The sequence below is a fragment of the Callionymus lyra genome, chromosome 4 (assembly GCF_982586985.1).
Source record: "Callionymus lyra chromosome 4, fCalLyr1.hap1.1, whole genome shotgun sequence".
NCBI classification, from domain to species: domain Eukaryota; kingdom Metazoa; phylum Chordata; class Actinopteri; order Syngnathiformes; family Callionymidae; genus Callionymus; species Callionymus lyra.
In genome coordinates this window covers 35178630-35201451 of record NC_141821.1, presented here as the reverse complement: position 1 = coordinate 35201451, position 22822 = coordinate 35178630, and the positions used below count along the sequence as shown (strand labels likewise).

Below are 22822 nucleotides of genomic sequence, written 5' to 3'. Positions count from 1 at the left end.
CACCTGGAAGGCCGGGCTCTTATTTTGAAACTTGTGTCAGTCGATGTGGCTACTATAAAGAAGTTAGTTGACATTATTTACGTCGTCCTCGCTGCCTTTTTTGGGCCATATTACTCAGCAGATAAAGTTGGTGTGTCATCCAACATCTCCACTTTACTTTAATTTACCTTTTAGTTTAATATAATAATAATTTGTGTCATCCTTTGACCTATTACTTTATACGTTTATTTGTCATATTTTGACGTCAGGTAGCCAGCCTTTTTTAGAACAGTTTTCGATGAATTCAATTAAAACTTTAAAGCCAAAAAAAGAAAAATGCAATAATGTGTTTCAACTTGAATATCTAAAAAGACAATTTAAAAATGGTATTTCTCTGATGATCAATCAAATGTGCAGTTGTACACCTAGGACGACAAAGAGTTTCAAAATAAGAGCGACACCCAGGTTAGATGACACCGTGATAAAAACACAATTTCTCCTCGCTGGGTGACGACAGAGGTATGAAAGGGAAAATTACTGTTAAAGTTATTTTAGCAATATTTTCATTCCTTCAGGATAATATCTGTGCGTGTGTGTGTTCAGGGGTCAGCCAGGAAGTGCGCCCCCCTCCTTCACCACTCCTCACTCTTTTGTTTACTCACATTGTCTTAACGGTTACATGTACATTTATCTGATCAGTTTTGTATTGATTTGTTTTTGTATAAATTTGATCATTTTGTGACAAACTATTTATTTTCTATTTGAACAGGAAGGACTGACGATGATGGTTTAAGGCGTGTGTGTCTGTGTGTGTGTGCGTGAATCTCCTCCTCTCCTTCCTGAGTGACAGGTGAACACTGAATGTAAATCCAGTTGATTGTTCGTCGTTTACTTTATCACCAACACGTGAGAACTCCTGAGGGTTTTCCACAGGAAATAGACAATTGACTGTACAGTTGACAACTTGTGGCTTAAATATTCACACACTATGTAATCAGGAAACTAAATAGTAAAAAAAAAAGTAAAGTTGATAAAGTATAGAAGTATATCAGTGCTATCATCTCTTTTTTACTACAAAGTTTGATATTCTAATTCAAATATTCAAAAAATATATTTCCAAATTTAAGATTTTTCGTAGCCTTTAAATTATATATAACCATGGTCGCACTATTACACTAACTCTTGCATATTTGATTTTAAAGGGCAAAAATGAAAAAACTTTAATTTGTATTACGAACATGTTCTTTTTTTATTCAACTTAACCTTTGAATTGATACATTTTATGTTGCCACCACAAACAATTACACTGTTGTGTTTACAGCACTGGAAATAAAGGTTTTCTGATTTTGATTATAATACATTCTATAAAAAAATTTGAACTTAATTACAATAAAAAGTCAACCTTTCAACATTTGAAATTTTAAATTCAACATTCAATATCCTGATGACACTGATGTACTTCCATGATAAAGTTGGGTGACATTTGACGGTCTAATCGACTGCCCTCTAGTGGACAATTCAAATCGGGATTTGACCTGAAGGATTTAAGTGAATTTAATTTGTTTTAATTATTTATTCTTTATTTTTAATTAACAACAGTCTCCAAAAATTCTTTCCATCATTTTTTAAAATTGTAATTCAAATTGTTGAGGTCTGTCAGGATGCACCCTAGAGAGGTTTCAGGTCCTCTTTCAATGGGAAGAGCAGCTCGGTTGACCTTGGGGCCCCTCGCATGAGCATAAGAGGTCCCTGGAGGGAGTCAAGACTGGGCCTCTCTGCTTTGCTGCTGCCCCGTTGACCCTACGAGCAACGATCATGGATTGATCAGAACATTTAACTTATATTCCTCCTGATTGTCACATGTCATCCATCTTTGTAAAGACGTTTAACAATTTTATATTCAAAAGAAACAGGAAGTGAGAGAGGAGATGAAGGGTCAGTGCGGAGGGCCACGCCCCTTCATGTCCAGCACTGGAGGGACGTGTCGACCCGCCACCAATATTTACATTCAAATCATTACGTAGCAACTTCATCGAGGATCTATAGATTTGCACTGTCTGACAGAGTCTGTGTTTGTCGTGTGGACGAATCCAATCCGTAGAGTAAGAAGAGGACGTTTATTTTGGGGACCAACACGTGACGCGGCCTGAATGTAGACGCCATTCCTGATGTATGTAACGTACCGACGCGTAGACGCAGAAAACTATGTGATGAAAATGAAACTTCACTTTGAAAAAAACACTAAAGACTTACGACTCTTTTTTTGTGTCCTTTCTTCCATGTCGGTTCTGACTTTAAATCTCTAATATCTCTATATAGACAAAAAGTAAAGAATGGTAAAAAATAACATTTTTGGAACAAATAAACACTTTCTCTTAACGCTATATATGACGCACACACAGTCTGCTCTCGTGTTTTTTTCCTCGCACACACACTCACACACACACACTTACCTAAAGTATTTAGACGCGAGGATGACGTCACCGAGCCCGTCCCGTGGATGCAGTGAGAGCCCAGAGAGTCCAGACTTCAGCAGCAGCGACAACTGAGAGTGAGTTTGTCATCTCTAAAATCTATACACTTTGACTTTTTTAATATAGTAAAACATCGCACGTGTTACTCTGGTAAAAAGTGTCTTTTCGCTCGCAGCTTCTTGCATGCTTATTTAAATGTTTTATTCTTCATATAGATTTCGTTATTCAACCACATAAGTGTTATTGTGAGTCTTGATGAATCGTTTTGTGACAAAAAGATAATCAAAAATCTTCATTTGTTGAACTGCCTCAAATAAACGCTGTTTCAAATCACTCAAGTCTGCAAGTTTTAAGATTCTTAAATACATCTAAATAATCATAATAATATTGTGATTATACGCAGCGTTAGCTGACAAATAATGTTAAACACCTTATTCACCTCCTTTCTGCAGTGGTCAGTACTAAACAAACATGCTTTCAAGAAAGAACATGCCATGAATAACAATGGTCCTCAGTTTTCCAGTGAGCAGAGAATGTTATAGTGATTTACCTTCCTTGTACTTTTATGAATCCGCTGTCATTTTTACTGTCACACGAGCTCAAGTTGGATAGAAAACCTGTCACACTGCCAAGTAAAACATGAAAGTTATGTGTCAATTACATTAAATACGTTTGCCTTTTAATTTATTAAAACATCTTTCTGGCTTTGATCACAAACAGTGAACTTTGCAATGTAAAAATGTAAAAACCCAAAACATTTTTTGGGGGATTCTTAAAATCTATTTACTTTTTCCCAGCATGCATCTAATCACGTTGGTGCTCGTCCTCATGGTCGGACATGCCCTTTGCGTTACCATGACAACAACCCTTCAGTCATTCCGTGGCTGCGCAGTTCGAGAGTTCTCCTTCGTGGCCCAGAAGCCAGGCTGTAGAGGACTGCGCGTCACCACCGAGGCCTGCTGGGGGCGCTGTCACACCTGGGAGGTAAGACTTGTCTGCAACACGAGAGTTGTATTATAAGATTTAAATGTTACTGGTGTGTTGATTGTGTTTCATGATATGGTATCATACAGTGTAATTATTTTTAAGGCCACTAGGTGCCACTCTCTGTTCTAGAATATGTTTAATGACACCTCATAATATGCATCACTTAACCCAATCAGTTGTTTCATGAAACCTCATCAGATGTGTCATGCAACCTCATCAGATGATCATAAAACCTCATCAGATGATCATGAAACCTCATCAGTTGTCTCATGAAACCTCACCAGATGTTCATGAAACCTCATCAGATGTTCATAAAACCTCATCAGATGTTCATAAAACCTCATCAGATGTTCATAAAACCTCATCAGATGTTCATGAAACTTCATGAGATGTTCATGAAACCTCATCAGATGTTCATGAAACCTCATCAGATGTTCATGAAACCTCATCAGATGTTCATAAAACCTCATGAGATGTTCATAAAACCTCATCAGATGTTCATAAAACCTCATGAGATGTTCATGAAACCTCATCAGATGTTCATAAAACCTCATCAGATGTTCATAAAACCTCATCAGATGTTCATAAAACCTCATGAGATGTTCATGAAACCTCATCAGATGTTCATGAAACCTCATCAGATGTTCATGAAACCTCATCAGTTCTCTCATGAAACCTCATCAGATGTTCATGAAACCTCATCAGTTCTCTCATGAAACCTCATCAGTTCTCTCATGAAACCTCATCAGATGTTCATGAAACCTCATCAGTTCTCTCATGAAACCTCATCGGTTCTCTCATAAAACCTCATCAGATGTTCATGAAACCTCATCAGTTGTGTCATGAAACCTCATCAGATGTTCATGAAACCTCATCAGATCTTCATAAAACCTCATCAGATGTTCATGAAACCTCATCAGATGTTCATGAAACCTCATCAGATGTTCATAAAACCTCATCAGATGTTCATGAAACCTCATCAGTTGTCTCATGAAACCTCATCAGATGTTCTTGAAACCTCATCAGATGTTCATGAAACCTCATCAGATGTTCATGAAACCTCATCAGATGTTCATAAAACCTCATCAGATGTTAATGAAACCTCATCAGATGTTCATAAAACCTCATCAGATGTTCATGAAACCTCATCAGATGTTCATGAAACCTCATCAGATGTTCATGAAACCTCATCAGTTCTCTCATGAAACCTCATCAGTTCTCTCATGAAACCTCATCAGATGTTCATGAAACCTCATCAGTTCTCTCATGAAACCTCATCAGTTCTCTCATAAAACCTCATCAGATGTTCATGAAACCTCATCAGTTGTGTCATGAAACCTCATCAGATGTTCATGAAACCTCATCAGATCTTCATAAAACCTCATCAGATGTTCATGAAACCTCATCAGATGTTCATGAAACCTCATCAGATGTTCATAAAACCTCATCAGATGTTCATGAAACCTCATCAGATGTTCTTGAAACCTCATCAGATGTTCATGAAACCTCATCAGATGTTCATGAAACCTCATCAGATGTTCATAAAACCTCATCAGATGTTAATGAAACCTCATCAGATGTTCATAAAACCTCATCAGATGTTCATGAAACCTCATCAGATGTTCATGAAACCTCATCAGATGTTCATGAAACCTCATCAGTTCTCTCATGAAACCTCATCAGATGTTCATGAAACCTCATGAGATGTTCATGAAACCTCATGAGATGTTCATGAAACCTCATGAGATGTTCATGAAACCTCATCAGATGTTCATGAAACCTCATCAGTTGTCTCATAAAACCTCATCAGATGTTCATGAAACCTCATCAGATGTTCATAAAACCTCATCAGATGTTCATGAAACCTCATCAGTTGTCTCATAAAACCTCATCAGTTGTCTCATGAAACCTCATCAGATGTTCATGAAACCTCATCAGTTCTCTCATGAAACCTCATCAGATGTTCAGGAAACCTCATCAGATGTTCATGAAACCTCATCAGATGTTCATAAAACCTCATCAGATGTTCATGAAACCTCATCAGTTCTCTCATGAAACCTCATCAGTTCTCTCATAAAACCTCATCAGATGTTCATGAAACCTCATCAGTTGTGTCATGAAACCTCATCAGATGTTCATGAAACCTCATCAGATCTTCATAAAACCTCATCAGATGTTCATGAAACCTCATCAGATGTTCATGAAACCTCATCAGTTGTCTCATGAAACCTCATCAGATGTTCATGAAACCTCATCAGTTCTCTCATGAAACCTCATCAGATGTTCATGAAACCTCATCAGTTGTGTCATGAAACCTCATCAGATGTTCATGAAACCTCATCAGATGTTCATGAAACCTCATCAGATGTTCATAAAACCTCATCAGATGTTCATGAAACCTCATCAGTTGTCTCATAAAACCTCATCAGATGTTCATGAAACCTCATCAGATGTTCATAAAACCTCATCAGATGTTCATAAAACCTCATCAGATGTTCATAAAACCTCATCAGATGTTCATGAAACCTCATCAGATGTTCATGAAACCTCATCAGATGTTCATGAAACCTCATCAGTTGTCTCATGAAACCTCATCAGATGTTCATGAAACCTCATCAGTTCTCTCATTAAACCTCATCAGATGTTCATGAAACCTCATCAGATGTTCATGAAACCTCATCAGATGTTCATAAAACCTCATCAGATGTTCATGAAACCTCATCATCTGTTTCATGAAACTACTATAGCTGCTTCACAAAATTGTCTTCCGTTTAATGAAAACTCATCATCTGTATCATGACCCATGAGCTTGTCAAACTTTATTTTTGTATCTTTTTAAAGAAGCCAGTTCCAGATCCTCCCTTCATTCAACGTCACCATCGCGTCTGTACGTACGCGCGCACACGTCACATGACCGTGCGTCTGCCCGGCTGTCAGCCCAGCGTCTCGCCTCTCTACCACTACCCGGTGGCTGTCCACTGTCACTGCAGCACCTGCTCCACCGTGGACACAGAGTGTGAGACTTTCTGAGGGCGACGCAGGTCACGAGCCCAACATATCCAAATATCAGCTGCCATGTACCATTTCAACATGAGAAACCTGTCGTCCATCAATCACACTTTACTTTAAATCCAAATGAATAAAAAAATTGAAATAACTTTTGTAGATTCCTTCAACATTGGACTGAATGGTTTTATGTATTTTTGATGTGTCCTTCTCAACCCTTGTGTTATCTCAGGGTCAAGGTGACCTGAAAGCCTGGAAACAAATGTAATTCTTTTATCCTAAGACTTAAGTAACATTGAATTAAATAATATTTAGTTAATTATCCATCCCAGGCTGCAGTCTGAAATGGAAAGTATTCTTCAGAACAAGAACATTTTTATTGACGTGAAGGAAAATCAAAAGAAAATAACTAAAAATGAACAAGTGTGATGAATAAAATAATAAAAAGTGTGAAGGCAACAGGATATGTTGACAGAATAAAACTTTATTAACAAGAAAAGTTTACAGTGCATCTTGTCATGTTCACTTCAAACATTCATTGCTTTTTATGTACAAAATCTGATCAATAAATATAAGTTCAAGTTTACATTCGTTAGTGTCTGGTAGGCATTTAGTGGTTTCTCTGACTTTTTTCTCCAGGCGGAACAAAAGTATTTTCCTGAAATGTTATGTTTTATTTTGCTAGAAATGCTTATTCTGCTATTCAGAAGGAAGTGTCGTTGAATTGTTGATGTTTTATCTGGCGTCTGATAAAAAACTTCATTTTTGGTTCTGTGAAGCATTTGAACAGTACAGGACTGATGTGTCTCTCACATGAAAAGTATCTCCAAATATCTGTTTACAGTACTGCTTCTGTCATAGGTGTGTTGAAGATTCCAGTCAGTTTCGTGAGCGGCGACACATATCGCAGCGACACGCCTTTGCCGTCACTATCTCGATCTCGTCGTGATGTCGGCCGCGAGGACAGTCCAGTCGCACTTTGACCTGCGGGAGAGACTCCATGTCAGGCACCCATACATGTGGCTAAAGGTCTGCTCAACACACCGTGGACTCACCTTAGCATCTCTGCTGATGGTGCAGCAGCGAGAGGCTGACGTGATGTTGTGTGTGAAGTTGGACGCCGCGAGGACGGAGAATCTGGACGGGAAGGCGCTGGACTCACAGTAGCCCACGCAAGCGTAGACCTGGTGTGTGCCTTTACACGTGCCGCGGCGGTCGCTGCGGATGGTTACGTTTACGGCTGTAGGAGGAAACAAGAAGAATTCATAAATTTCCATTTCAACCCTTTAAGACAGACGGTATTGAAAATCCCTTAAGGGGCCACACTAAAAAAAACATGCTGTGACTGCTGTTAAGGGCCATCCAGCCTCTCCCAGCTACAGCAACATGCTTCATGAAGCTGCTGATAAGGTATCATCATACGGTGTCTTCATTTTGAACCACTAGTTGGCGCTCTCCGCTCAGTTCAATGAAACCTCATTGCCATTTTATTTAATTTTGCCTTTTCCAAATGAAGAGACTGTATCAGGATCATTTAACAACAGAGAATTTAAAGTACCAATCAAAAATAAAGGTATTATCACATCTTCATATCATATATTTACCCACAGTCCAGAAACAAACAGAGGTTAATTGGGAAATTGTGTGTGTGAATTAATTTGTGTCTTTATATGCCTCTCGCCCAACGAAAACTGGGATAGACTCCAGCCCCCCCTAAACCACCATAAGTATAAAGATAATGATGAATGAATCCTTTATTTTTTGTCTAATGGATTTGACCTGCGTCACACCTGAGGATATATGGTGCGAGAAGAGACTCACGGTAAAGGTGGCAGCCAGGTGTGAGGCTGTCGTAGCTCCAGCCAATAGGAGAGAAGAGCAGCAGCAGTGACATCACTGGCAGGAGCAGCAGGCAGAGCTGCGAGCTCACATGAGAGGACATCCGGACGGCCTGAGAGACACAAACAACATGGACTTTCAACACAAGCTCTCAGTCAATGCCAGTGTTGCTACAGTGTGCCATCAAGGATTGTTACTTGATGCTGTCATGAGTCAATCAGGTATTTTGAACAAAGATGATTTCAAATGGTCTTGTTGTCATTCATTAAAATGTTAAAAAAAAAAAAAAAAGCCTCACACACTCTCTGCACGTGTGTAAACATCATCGTCAGGTTTTCCTGTGAATTTAGGGAATCCCAACCTTTGCCCTCTAAAATGGCTGCTCTTTCCAGATCCGCTTCCTCTCAGCCGGAGCACTGGGAATACCCATTAACACTGTTTTGTCTGTGTGTGTGTGTGTGTGTGTGTGTGTGTGTGTGTGTGTGTGTGTGTGTGTGTGTGTGGGTGTGTGTGTGTGTGTGTGTGTATATGTGTGTGTGTGTGTTATTCTCCTCAAGTCTTTCCAAGCCTAGAGCTATTCAATCAGAGTACAACATCTGAAAACTGAAAATAAAATACTTCCTTTGTAATATAAAAGATTTTCTATTAATTTTCAACATTATGGACTGTTTTAAAAGTCTCCAGCCATGCAGAGTAACACAAAACCAATTGAAAAATGTTCTTAACACATTTACAAACTAAAAGTCTTTCAAATAGAGTTTTATTTTGCAACATGCGTCAGCATATTATTGGTAAATGAGGATACATTTCAAAATAAGAGCATCACTTGCAAACTCATTTAGCTTTCTTTCATTCAACTGAGGAAACATTGAAATATAAACATTTACCTTTTTGATTGAACAAGGATTTAAAGAAGGAAATGTCATGCATGTGTGTCAGAGGGTCTTACCTGTAGAAGCAGAGTGTGCAGGTGTGTGTATCGCCTCAGCCTGGAGTCACTCAGGTAAGTCTTGGTGCCTCTTATAGCCGCAGACACACCCACACTCTCGGCGTGTGCGTCTGAGTGTGCGAGGGAACCGGTGGACACCATGACAGAAACCCTCTGCTGGAGTGTGTCACCATCTTTATGCCCTCCCCAACTTACTGCCCAAACCTTTGGGGGGCTGCTGTGACAGAGAGGAAAACTAGATGGCTTTTCCACACACACACACACGGACATGAACTCACACAGAAAATAATGTGCGAGGCCTCAACTTGATACAACTGCTCTAATAAAGTGCGTCGGGCTGGAGAAGCTGCTTTTTCCATCTGCGGCTGCGAGAGGAAGGGCAGGGTCGGGTCACTGCGATTCACCGATGGTGCTGCTGGTGTGTGTGTGGCACGTGGTGGGCACGTTGATGGCGGGCGACGCCAGGACGTCAGTCCAGCTTCCACCGTGCTGTTAATAGTCTTAGTAGGGTTCAAGTATCCGACGACGTCCTCCTCATATGTTTTAGTTGCTTGACAAAGGGGCCAAACCTCAGACCTGGGGACGGCTGCAGCAACGGAGCGGTCTCTGGACCAGCAGATTTATGAGGAGACACAAGTGGAAATATACATTGATGTTCCATACTGATTATCTTCGGATCGACAAACAGGGATGTAAGAAAATAACCTATACATTAAATATCACAACATTTCTTTCACAATACTGTAGTAAGTAAGTAAGTAATTTTTACTTGTATAGTGCTTTTCCAGACCAGGGTCAGAAAGCGCTTAAACAATCAGAACAATACTCAATAAAATATATACTTTAAAGTTCAAGATAAAACTGATAACACAACAGGAGTTCCAGAAAATCAAGGAAAAGCCTGAACAAATAGAAACGTCTTAAGATGTTTCTTAAAGGAGTCAGTAGACTCCATCAAGCGCAAAGAGAGAGGAAGATCGTTCCAAAGCTTAGGAGCAACAGCCTGAAAGGATTTCTCTCCTCTGGTCTGGAAGCGTGTTCAGGAACCATCAGTAGATTCTGATCCACAGACCTCAGAGCCCCAGCTGGGGTGTAAGGCTGGATCAGATCAGTGATCTAAGGAGGAGCCTGATCATGAATAGCTCTGAAAGTAAGAACCAGAATTTTAAAGTTCATCCTGAAAGAAACTGGAAGCCAGTGAAGAGTTTTAAGGATCGGAGAAATGTGAGTTCTTCTACTAGAGCAGGTCAGAATTCTCGCTGCAGAGTTCTGAATCAACTGCAGGCGAGACAGCTCCTTCTTGTTAAGACAATAAACTGTTACAATAGTCCAGGCGAGAAGACACAAACGCATGGATTACAATAGCAATGTATTTACTTTTTTTTTGGCTTTTAAGTCTTATTTTATTTTTATTATAATTATTTTATGGTTTCCATTTCTGTGAAATAAGTATAAACTAATAATAATAATACAATTATTTAGATGTATTTACAATTAAAATGCTAGATGGCAGCAGTCATTACGTCATCCACAACAAAAGAAGACTGAAACCCCATGAGATTTAGGCGATGACTGAGGACGAGAGGATACAGTCGTCTCCAGCAGTTATTAAAGCTGATTTAGTAAAGCACTCTACAATACTACAAATATAGCGTCCAGGATGTGCCCAAAACATCTCAACTAACCCTTCTCAACCCTGGATAGCAAAGGCTCCGCTCCAGGTTGATGCTTCTCACCCGATCTCTGAGGCTTGTGCCTGTAATCTGAAGGTGAGGGTAGGGAAGTAGATCGACCAGTATACCATGAGAGACATTTACAAATAAAATACTTCAAAGAACAAACGATAAAAGAGGGAGAGGAGAGGAAGAGGAAAGGTTAAACTTATTGTTTAACCTCTTCAGATAAAAACTGCAAACATAAATTAACGTTAATTGCATCTAAAATACATCTTAGCAGAAGCACTGAAGTTGTTTATCTGCAACAAAATGGTCTCATATAAAGTTTGTGTTTTAACAGGATTTTTTTTTTTTGGTAAACATGCCAAAAGGGTCAAGAGTCACAAGATTAATCCCGTCTTTTTTTTCTGGTCCAAAACAAAAGACAATTCACAGAGTAATAATAAATACAAAAGAAATGAACAAAATTATTCTTTGAATTCTTTCTACACGTCTTTATTCAAGTAGCAAATGTTTTATGGACCGGTAATGAAGACCATAAGATAGTGGATTGGTTGTTGAATTGTACCATTTTCCAATATAAATTATATGTTCACTACTGGTCAGATTTACTACATTATTACGTTTTGACAGTTTAAAGGGAAAAAAGAACAAAAACAACAAGTGGAGATTTTCAATTTAACATGATGGTAATAACTCTAACCCCAATAAGAAACTGAGAACATTAATGTAACTTTTAATTATTATTCTGCCTTTGTTTAGGTGTTTTTTAGGCCTTAAGGTACCATGTAGCATCCTTGTTGAATAAATAAACAATATTGCTGACCCTTCAGGTCAGAAATGTGTCTAAACCAAAAGTCTAACTTTAGAGTCAGCTGTCGGCTCTCTTCCATCTCACTCCTTCTCAGTGAACTCATGACGGCAGCTGTGTGTATTAAGCGGCACTATATACGATAAGTAATTGTACTTATGCCATACAACATTTTAAGGCTTTTCTTTTCAGTATTGAAAAACATTGTTTTCGCAATTTCTTTCAGGAGGTATTTTATGACCTTGAGGATTTTTTTCACCTCAATCCCAGCATTATCATGTAATGATGATCCAGTTTAAAATATTAAGATGTTAATTATGCCTTTAAAAATCCGTTTTGCGCATTTCAGTCAAAATCACAAAGAAGAAATTAAAAAAGAAAGATGTTTATATAAATAGATCCACACACTGTGTAGTGGTGACAGTCCAATAGTGAGGATTCTGGGTAGGAATTCTGATTTACAATCAATAAATGAGCAATCAAAAGTTGTGTGTTGGTGAGCTCACATTGATCTTACTTTCTAAGTTGACAGTATTAATGGAGAAACTTTAAAAAAACACATTTATATGATCTTCAAAAAGAAACATTATACATAATTTAAGAATAATCAATAAAGCAAAGTTGCAGGAAGGAGTTCAAGTACCAGACCTTAAAGCCCTTCAACAATAATCCAGCCAAAAAAGTGTGTCATCCCTCAAAGAGGGAGGTCTGAATCCTGACGGTGGATCCGGGTACATGGATGAAGTAATATTAGCAAAAAATCTGGACTGTGTATGATAGAAAAGGGAAATCAAATCAAATCAAATATTTAATTTGCTTTGAGTAGAAGTTATAATGTCCATTATAGATTGTTTTGGTTTTGGCACTTTGACTACGTATGATTAAAATGACAAAGCACTTGCTGACTCAGCACATCCAGATTGAAATTTACTGTTTTTTAATGTGCTGGACATAGTGGAGATGGTTGTGGTTCTGCGAAGCTCATCGAGTGTTGAGCGCTGGAGGTTTGAGGAGCTAACAATGTCTTGTAAAGAGATTGAACCAACAGCAGCTGGATCACAACCAGACCCAAACTTTACTTATGATACTTTAAATTCCAGAAGAATCCGTCATCCATTTTATTGAAGATCTTGTTTCATCCCATTCAGACTCAGTGGGGCCTTAGCAGGACAGACCACCGGCACGACTGCTAACTTTTCAACTATGATGAAAACAGTGCTCGGCTGTCACCGTAGCGGCTCGATTACAGTTGAGCTGAAGGTAAAATCGAGATTCAAAACTCACGTGGCCTTCTCTCGCTCAGAGGGACATTTATGCAACAGTGGTTGTAAAAAAACGTTAAAATTCTCTTGGCTCCAGTTTTCAAATACACCTCATTGCTACGTGAAATACAATAGAATGATCTTACTGCTGGACCAGAACGCCCTGAAGTTTAACCAAGAACATCTGAGCATCTATCAATAGCTTCAAAATTCAACCAGGGCTCATAAGTTAATTTATTTCTTGACTGAAGGTTCATTGAAGGGAGATTTGAAGTCATGCATACCACTCTTGCCCAATTAAAATGGACTATTTTATGATGGATGTTGGAAGGAATGGATGGAAGTTTTTTCTCTACTTGTTCATTCATAAATTGACAAGTTAAAAAACAAAATAATGAGTCGTTCCTGTTGTTCTTACGGCCGTTAACATCCAGATGCGAGAACGTGACAGCTCTGAAAGTTGTGAAGGGGTTTTACCAGCATGTCCAAAAGCATGTTTTCCAAAAGAATGCATCTTGGCCTTAAGCAAAATAATAATGGGATGATTAAAAAAAGAAATAACCTTTAAAAGCTGCATCATCTTCTAATATTATATCATATCACTAACTCTTCACTTGTCTTAAAGTCTTAAACCACATGTGTCAAACTGGGGCCGAATCTAGTCATTTTACGTGGTCCTCCGGATGGTTTGCTCAAAATCAAAGAAGATTAATCTTAATATAGTGATGAAGATGCCAGGGATTAAGTTATTTTAAGGAAATATGGATGTCAAAAAACATACAGAGACTTTCAACAGTGATGATGAAGGAAAGGAATTTGATGGGATTGAATACTCCTGGTTAAAGACGGTTTGGTAAATATAATGCTGAAAGATTGAGTTTGACACCCCTTATTTAAAGGTATCAATGAGTTTTCAATTAAATATGTTAGGTAGTGAAGATGAGATTCTTCACTTAAGAGATTTAGAAGAAATAGATCCAAAATAATTAGCTAAGTATTAAGACACATTACTAAAAATGTGCTTGAGTATTTAAAGAAACACACACAAGCTCTAAGAAAAACACAATTATCATGGTATGGCCTCTTTACCCCAAACATTTACCGTCTCGTTATGTCAATGGAAAAGAGAATGTGTGACATCACTATGCGGACGGCCACCTACACATACAAAAAACTATTAGCAAGTTGATAGTCACTTGAAGGGCAAAGTGTGTGTGTGTGTGTGTGTGTGTGTGTGTGTTTCACCTGGTTTCGTGCCAAACAGTGAGAGAGTGAGCAAGGGCAATTGAGCATCCATCTGTGGAGGGAATTAAAAAGTGAGTTCATTACACACACACGCATGCACGCACATGCACTGTGACTCAGTGGGGTGACCGCTGTTTGTATTTCTCAGTGGCCTGTCGCTCTCTGCTGCCATGGAGACGCTGGCGTCAAGAAAACCCCTATTGTTAACGTCTCCACTTCCTCCTCTAATCACTGTGTGTTGCTCGGATTCCTAAAATGAGAGCGTATGACGTGTGCGACTAAAACGTGCAGGATTTTCTCCGGTTGTGTTGGGGCTTGTACATGTGTGATGCCCTGTATTGGTGTGTGTGTGTGTGTGTAAGTGTGTTATTGAGTGTGACAGGATATTATGTGTGTCAGGTAAATGATGTGTGTGTGTGTTATCTTAGGCACTTTGACAATATAAGGAAAGGATTAGACAAGGTTTTCCTGTTCCTAAGATGATGTTTTAGCCCGGTTGACCCACTTATATACACACTCTCCTGCACACTCACACAAAGACACACACACATTTATTATTATCAATCAATGTTTAACCTCATGACTAATATGAAATGTCATCAACATAGACACAAGAACATAGAGACAGTGAGGTTGAACACTTGGCTAATTAGGATTGACAGGAGGAAAGTTCAGTTTCCGAAATGTGTAGAACTACACACACACACACACATCTACACACACACACTTACACAAAAGAAAAGTATAAAAAATGTACTTTCAACAAAGTTTCACATAATTGTGGATTATAACCTGAATTGATTGATTCTAGGTTAGTCTCTGGATTACCGGCCAGCGGCTTTGAAATAGTTGTAATTTTAATTAGAAGGCCACATAAGTTTAGAATTGTTTGTCAATACTTGCTCTGACAGGCTGGCCAGGGTGTCCCCAACCTATCACCCCAAGTGTCTGGCAAACCCTGTTTAGATAATTAGAAAATTAATTATATTTTCCACACAATCCTGAAATATTCATCCTAAATGTTTCTTTAAAATAGTTTGATGTTTCACTTATTGCTAATCTAATGATTTATTTATTCATACAGGCTTTTTCTTAATTTTCTTGGGTATACTGTGTTTTTCACTGTGTTCTCTTGGCTTTTTAAAGCTTTTAATATTAACTGTGTATTGTTTTTTATGTTTAAGCGCCTTTTAAACCTGGTCTGAGAAAGTCGCTTTACAAATAATAATTAATAATTACTCACTTACTTGTTTCAAGAGTGTCATTGAGGTCGCAGAGATGCAGCCTATCCCAGATATTTGCTTCACTCCAAGTTACAATGTTGTACTGATTTTTTACAACAATACCAACATCTGGCCTGGCTGAAGATTATCTGTTAAGGTTTGAATGAGACGATACAATACGTAAACAGTAGGGATAGCTGTCACCCGGTGGCACGAATATTGTGCCAAATAGTGGCAACATTGGCTGGTGCTAAATATACAGACAAAGAAAAATGACATTCAAGTGTTTTTTGTCTGTCAGCAGCTAAACGTCTAATGAGGTAAATCACACAGTCATCATACAACCATAGAATGTAACCTTAAAGCAGCGCCACGAAAGAGTTGATATTATTTCGTTCATATTTCCTGTAATGATTGTGTAACTTTGAACAGTCATGACTCATGTCGTAGAATCCTCTTACTATTTATTTAACTATTATCTTCACTACGTAACTTGGTCTGGACAACCCATCGTCATGTGACCACCAAAGCTTTTTAAAACAGTACGTCAGAGACAGTGTTTTCATATGAAGTACTGAGACTTGTTTTTGATAACCAGGAAGATTAAACCAAAGCATGACTCAAGAAGAGACTTAATATTGTTTTGTAAACAAATTCTCATGTGGCCTGTGGGGAGAGACAGAAGCAATGCTATCAATCAATCAATCAAACCTATTGCTGCTTCAAGACTCATTCATAATCCGAAGACACATTATACCAACATTGATTTCGTCATTTAACATTTTATTGCTTGAAAAGAAATATAAAGACTCTGAAACAGACGTGGTTCTCTTATTTAACATATCTTTAATTGTACCTTTTTACTATATTCAATAGAGAGACTAAAACAATACTTTCACTATAGTCCTGAACTTTTCATACAACTAGCGTGAGGATGAGTTTTTTCTTTTACATCAAAACAAAAGGTTGAACTAGTGGACTAACTAAATAACAAAGTCATTGAACATGGGACGACTTCAGACGTCTCTCAGAAAAAGGGAGAAGGGAAAGGTGTTTCTGCAAGAAAAAGAACAAAAAACATGAATGAACCGGAAAATGTATTTTATTTAATGCCTTTATCACTTTATTATATACAATAGTGTGAAAAACATTTAAATCAATCAAAGCACCAGACTGTAGATAAAAGAAGGCTCCTGCTAGCACGTGAAAAAACACCCGATTTGACGCATCAAGACTCTTCTGGATGTTTACTTCACTGACAAGCATATATCCTTCATTGCGTGACAGTGACGTGTCCCTGCTACTGAGTCTGATCTGACAGATTGCTTTTGGCTCACTGGACTCGTGATGTGCTGTCGACTCGGCTGTCAGATTGTTCCTCGTCTATTGATTGATGGGGAGATTTCTGTTAATATGAACCGGAGTTCCCCAGTCACTTTCAATCTTTGACGAGCCCTTACACCGTTTATTGCTGTGAAAGTTTGTTGTCTGAACAGGTCAGACTCTGAACATTTAGGCAACACATGAACACTATTCTGGATTCAACTACTCACCGGATAATACGCCAAAATCCTGGTCTGGGCTCCTCGACTTCATCTTCCTCCTCTTCCTCAGATGAATCTTTAGCTTCTTCTTCTGGACTGCTGCCAAACCTGGCGATGTCATCGTTGTCCAACATGGAGTCACCTTTGGTAACCTGTGGACCACATGACCACTGACCAAATCAATCACAAAATGTAAAAAAAAATACACTTTTAAAAGAATAATGTGACTGAGTGAACTGATGATGTGTTCCATCACTCAATCAAGCGTCAGGATGGACGATTGGCTGACTTTTTTCTATGCGATCTACCTACACTTCCTTTCATTGACTAGTGGATCTCGACAGAAGTATTGAGCACCAGTGGTGCAAGAGAAGAATTGATAAACCAATATATATCAATATTCTCTTTACCATAACATATCAATATTCAACCGCACTGTAAAGATTTTATATTTATATAGAATTTTGGGGGGCGGGTTTTCAAATCATGTATTTTTTTTATCATAGATCTTTAAGTAAGTGTGTAAAACCCCACTGTGAGAATTTTTTTCTATTTGGAATTCAATGGAAATATTTACTTCATTGCGTCCTCCGCAACTAAAGAAAAACCTGTGAGATCCTGGCAAAGAGAGGATAGTAAATAGTTTTAAAGGTAATATTTTGGGCATATTTTGGCTTTCAGCTTTGTTAATGATGTTACTAAAATACAGTGTCCACAAAAATCAATACTAAAAATGATGTAAGCATATTGAAATATGTGTTAGTGAATCTTATCGTGAGCAGAATATATCGTATCAAATAATATTGTTGGCTGAATATATCGTATTAAATCGTGTCGTGAGAAGAATATATATCGAATCGAATCGGATCGTGAGCAGAATATATCGTATTAACCATATCTTGAGCAGAATATATTGTATAGAATCGTATCGTGAGCGGAATATATTGTATTAAACCGCATCTTGAGCAGAATATATCATATCAAATCATATCGTGAGCAGAATATATCGTATTAAACCATATCGTGAGCAGAATATATCGTATCAAATCGGATCGTGAGAAAAATATATTATATTATATCGTATTGTGAGCAGAATATATCATATTAAACCATATCGTGAGCAGATTATTGTATCAAATCGTATTGTGAGCAGAATATATTGTATCAAATCATATTGTGAGCAGAATATATTGTATCAAATCGCTTTGTGACCCTGGTCTAGAAAGGCGCTATATAAATAGACATTATTGTTATTATTATTATTATATTGTGATCCGAATAAATCAAATCGTGAGCTGGCCCGACCAGTTAGAGTTTGAGACCCCTGCTTTATAGCGTCATCCTTAAGTTTTAGTTAGTTAAAGGGTGACACATGACATGCAGAGTAACTACAATTTTATGCATCATATGATAGTGATTTGCTGACAATTTTTGCACTTTAAAAATAATTTGTCATTTGAGTTTAATACAAATCATTTAAATAGATTCTGATTATTTCCCTTCAAAAACACCATAAGATTAATTAATAGTCTTAAACTGCTGCGTTGTTGCCTAATCTCTTCCTCTCTGTGGTTTGTGTCACGTCTGATGATTATTTTCCAGATTGTTCTGGATGTCTCCATGTAAGCAGTTCCGCTCCTGATGTTTTTGTGCAGCAATCACATCCAGTCAAAGATCCACTTGAGATCGCCATAAATACTTCTCAGAGCTTTGCAACCATGTAATGACACTTCCTCCTCAGGGTTGAGAAAATAAATATCCCAATGGTCCCAGGTAATGACTTTAAATCATTTTTTCCACTTGCAACAAACGTGAGGGTGGAAAAAAAGGCAAACTTGAGAAGAAAAAAAAAAAGCGAGTGGACAAGTGGATGGGATGAGGACTGGGCGGGGGTGGGTAATTGTGGGACTTTGTTGCTAATCTAACTGCAGCACACACAAAACATGCAAACTTTCCTTGCTATTATTAAACTAATCACACTGGTCTGTGCTAATGTTAGCCTGAAGCTGCAAGAAGCACTGGCGCTGTAGGGAAGGAAAGTGTTTTCACAGGTTGAATTGGTGATTCATTTTGGACTGATTTTCTTGACTTAACTCACAAATACTGGTGTTGAGTTAAAGAGACGACAAACCAAAATGACTGACAGCTCAATTCACGTTGATGAAGTACATCAATGTGACATTGACTAATATAACAAATGATAAGATATCAGGTGATCATTTAAAAATGTATAAAAAAAAGAAAATCATATAATAATACAGAATAATAATAAATACTCTCGTACAATAGGGGTGTGTATTGGCAAGAGTCTGGCGATATGATACATATCATGATACAGGGAAACAATATGATAGATTGCAATTTATTGCGGATATCGGAATATATTGCAAATGTAGGAACAACGACATATTTGTAGTATTGTCCGAGTATTTGACTCTGGTGTTGCAGAATTTATAGAACACATGACTCTTGCCGAAATCGTAACTGCTTTCATTTGTTTAATAATTAAAATATTAAAATATCAGCTTTAAATGCTGCTGGCCTTGACTGTACCATCGCCAAGATCTCTTAGAATTTCAATGTAAATGTATCGAAAAACTGCTTCCATTTAGCAGCTGGAAGTTATTGCAACAGAAAATTGGTGAAAATTCGCAAGTTAATTGTAAAATAAATATTATCATTTTATTTTACTCACACATTATTGAACTATAAAGCATGTAGTAGTATATATCGCTCGATCGATATTTTCTATCACCCTTATAGTACAACTCACTTTATATTCTTACTTTTATGAATGTCCATGCTCTTCTGTCTATCTGTCTGCTGATATAAAGCAATCAGAATTCTATTTTCCCAAAGAAACACTTCATTTATTATTGAGGTAGCCAAATTATGCAAGTGATAGTACTGTTGTTTTTGAATAAAATACACTAAACATTTAAACACGTGTCAAACCCAAGGCCCAGGCGCACAAATCCAAGTTATTTTACGTGGCCCACTGGATGGTTGGTTTAAAATCAAAGTAGATTAAAGATGATTATTGGTGTTAACAATCATATTCACACTTACAATAGGAGAAAACTGAATAAAATGAATTGGATGAGATAAAAATGCTTCACAGTTAAACTTACCAAGTCTTGGGAGTTTCCTTCAACCACCTCGCCATTGTGTGGAGTGTTGACAGGTCGCCTATGGGACAGATCACATGTGATAATATATAATGTGATAATGTCCTTAAGTTTAATGTAATTTAAGATACAGATGAATCAGCTTGAAGTCAGGAAGTTGTCAAGAGTCATTCAAGGAATGCATTTGATTAAACTGGCAGAATTATGTTTAGTTGTTTGTTTTAAGGCTTATCTTTTGGGAAATATAGTTTTGTTATCTAACTAAGAGTGAGGCAAAAAGAGTCAGAATCTTTAAAAGTGTTAATAAAGAGGATTCCAGAGAAATCAAGGGAGGTAATAAAAAGAGTGAAGACTGAGTGGTGAGAAAGACTCTCAGGTGCCATCTTTGACAGAAGACTAGCAGCTAAAGTAAGAGAGAAGATTTATAGGACAGTAGTTTGGTTTAGAAATATTTGAACTGACACAAAGACAGAAAGCCGAATCAGAATAGTCAGAGTTCTGTGTGAACGGAAATAGATAAGTCAGAAGTGCAGCTCTTGTGAAGAAGTCTGGAGATAGACCTGTGGGAGAAAAAGGATAAATAAAAAAGTACATGAGCCGATTACAATTCTAAAGTATGAAGCTGACTGACAATTTATTTCACTAAAATAAAAAGCAACCTCCTAATTTGAAATGACACATCACGCAGAACAAGACTTCAATATCCTAAACATATGCAGGCTCTATTTCAACTGTGTATCCAACACAACACAAACTGCTCGTCTCATAAAGATGCATCTTTCCACAGAGATGACGTGAGTGTTGAATATGAATTTCCTGACAAATGGTCGATTAAAAAGTAGTTTCTAAAACACATCCGGCAAAGGTTCATGCTGCCGTCAGGATGTTTATACAATTAGTGCACACGTCTGAGTGAGTGTGTAATAAATCTATTTACCCCAAATTATCTGTCAGTCTGATTGAGGTGGCGCCTGCTTTCCATGATCTCAAAAATCGTCTTGTCTCTGTATGTGCTTGAGTCAAGCCGGTTGAAATGAATCAGAACAATTACTTTGTGCTTAAGAATTGCTTGAGTGTAATTTTATAAAAACATTCCACAAAAACAGTACTCAAAGTCTTGTCCAGAACTGATGTTTCATTTACTCTATTATCTAAACATCAAAAGTTGAAATAAGAGTCACCAGAAATATCTGACAAGTCCACACAATTTGTAACTTTTATTGCACATTCTAATGGTGGACAATATACTAAAATAAAAGTTTTGTCCGGTTAGTTTTTGCACAAAACGTTTAACATTAAGAACATATTTGCTTCTGCCAAATATGATCGCTCAACACAACCCAAGGCATGTGTGTGTCTATCATTGCAGTCACCTTATTTGTGACGCTCTGCTCTCAGATACCAGGTCGTCCATCAAATCCTGAAGTATAGCGTCCTCTAGTGTGCGGACTTTCTTACTTAGTTCCGATTCAGAGGCACATGACGTTTCTTCTTTTACCTAAAAATATATATTTTTTATCATTTACATTAGTGCTGGAATTCAGAATTTTTGTAAAACCAGACAGGAGGGTTCATAGACCAATATTTAAGTATATCATTTTATAAAAAAGAATAGTTGTAAAAATATGTTCAAGTTCAAAACCTCGAATAGGTGAGATATCCACTCTTAACATGACATTCTTAAATGCATCTTTTAATTGTTTTTTTGGTTACTTTGTGATCTTCAATATTCTATCTCTGTAAAAAGAAAACATTATCTTGTTCTTTCATGATATTCTCTAATGTTTATATCCAGTTTGAATTATGAATTGTTTTTCTGGCTAGCTCATATAAAAAATGTTAAATCTACTCACTCTGCTTCTCTTCAGCTCTGGTTTCTTATCTAAAAGGAAATAAACAATTAATCCTTTTGTCTAAACACTTGCGTGCTATTATAAGACAAATGTAATTCTTATATTATGAGGTTTTAAATATAAGCAATGAACTTCTAATTGAGCAGCTAATGTTTACTTACAAGACGCTAGTTTGTTTTCCAAATACAGTGTGAGAACGAACGGATAGGGCTTCAGGTTGTGGTCTGCATGCTGGCCTAACATGTCTGATGCTCCCTGCCATCTGTTCTTATCTGACATTTCTGGTTATGGTTTTTTTTAATTGATGCAGAGAATGCTATCATGCCGATATCAAGGATACAGGGAAAGATTTTAAAGTTAGGGCTGCAAAACGGTTGTAGGTTCTCCACATTTCCAAGAACAGTTCGGATGATTTCCTGAAACAACAAAATGAATTGACGCCAAACGAAACCCACACAATTTAAAGTTACTCAAACAAATATGAAGCAAACAGCAATGAGCTTTATAATAAGCTTATTGTAGGCACTAAATCTAATCATTTTTAATCAAATGTTACCTCCAGTTCTTGGTCATAACATGTATCTTCTTTGTCCATGTGTCCTCTATGGAAATAAACCACATAAAAATACACACGAGAAGTTGAGCAACAAAGTAGACATTTAAGAGCCTTTCTGATATAAATAAAAATATCAAGGTGAAATCAAAATCGCTTGAATGAAAAACTTGCCTGAAGCAGAATTTGAACTTGTATATAAAACATCCTGCCTTAAAGAACCTAGTTTCATCGTGAGGAAATCCAAAAGACATGTTTCTCCTGGGGATTACAAAGAGGTAAAGGCAGCGTTT

General features: G+C 37.5%; 4 protein-coding genes across 4 annotated transcripts in view; 2 read left to right on the top strand and 2 right to left on the bottom strand.

Moving 5' to 3' along the window:
• ppp2r5b (protein phosphatase 2, regulatory subunit B', beta) overlaps positions 1-2225 on the top strand; it is a 23714-nt gene extending 21489 nt beyond the window's left edge. Inside the window, exon 13 of the mRNA XM_087789999.1 lies at positions 1-2225. This exon is cut by the window's left edge and continues 1051 nt beyond it. The gene's annotated coding sequence lies outside the window, so the exon portion shown is untranslated.
• Positions 2226-2477: 252 nt separating this feature from the next.
• On the top strand, positions 2478-6477 carry gphb5 (glycoprotein hormone subunit beta 5). The gene is made up of 3 exons (XM_087788281.1): positions 2478-2530; positions 3251-3437; positions 6282-6477. The coding sequence occupies exons 2-3, from the start codon at positions 3252-3254 to the stop codon at positions 6468-6470; spliced, it is 375 nt and encodes a 124-aa protein (XP_087644407.1). The 5' UTR covers positions 2478-2530; position 3251; the 3' UTR covers positions 6471-6477.
• An 848-nt stretch (positions 6478-7325) lies between these two features.
• gpha2 (glycoprotein hormone subunit alpha 2) lies at positions 7326-8390 on the bottom strand. Its single transcript, XM_087790230.1, has 3 exons — positions 8268-8390; positions 7502-7686; positions 7326-7430 (listed from the first exon to the last, which is right to left on the bottom strand). The coding sequence occupies exons 1-3, from the start codon at positions 8386-8388 to the stop codon at positions 7326-7328; spliced, it is 411 nt and encodes a 136-aa protein (XP_087646356.1). The 5' UTR covers positions 8389-8390.
• Positions 8391-16286: 7896 nt separating this feature from the next.
• On the bottom strand, positions 16287-22388 carry LOC148082736 (uncharacterized). The gene is made up of 7 exons (XM_087788280.1): positions 22317-22388; positions 22138-22248; positions 21977-22005; positions 21497-21621; positions 20127-20184; positions 17005-17147; positions 16287-16507 (listed from the first exon to the last, which is right to left on the bottom strand). Exons 2-7 carry the CDS (start codon positions 22217-22219, stop codon positions 16468-16470), a joined length of 477 nt encoding a protein of 158 aa, XP_087644406.1. The 5' UTR covers positions 22220-22248; positions 22317-22388; the 3' UTR covers positions 16287-16467.
• Positions 22389-22822: the final 434 nt, after the last annotated feature.

Coding starts and splice junctions, on each gene's coding strand:
- LOC148082736 (XM_087788280.1), bottom strand. CDS start 22,219: ATGTTAGGCCAGCATGCAGACCACAACCTGAAGCCCTATCCGTTCGTT. Junction 21,622..21,976: donor CAGAGCTGAAGAGAAGCAGA/GTGAGTAGATTT, acceptor ATATATTTTTAG/GTAAAAGAAGAAACGTCATG. Junction 16,508..17,004: donor GGATTTTGGCGTATTATCCG/GTGAGTAGTTGA, acceptor TTTTTCTTGCAG/AAACACCTTTCCCTTCTCCC.
- gpha2 (XM_087790230.1), bottom strand. CDS start 8,388: ATGTCCTCTCATGTGAGCTCGCAGCTCTGCCTGCTGCTCCTGCCAGTG. Junction 7,687..8,267: donor ACCTGGCTGCCACCTTTACC/GTGAGTCTCTTC, acceptor TTCCTCCTACAG/CCGTAAACGTAACCATCCGC. Junction 7,431..7,501: donor CCATCAGCAGAGATGCTAAG/GTGAGTCCACGG, acceptor TCTCTCCCGCAG/GTCAAAGTGCGACTGGACTG.
- gphb5 (XM_087788281.1), top strand. CDS start 3,252: ATGCATCTAATCACGTTGGTGCTCGTCCTCATGGTCGGACATGCCCTT. Junction 3,438..6,281: donor GGCGCTGTCACACCTGGGAG/GTAAGACTTGTC, acceptor ATCTTTTTAAAG/AAGCCAGTTCCAGATCCTCC.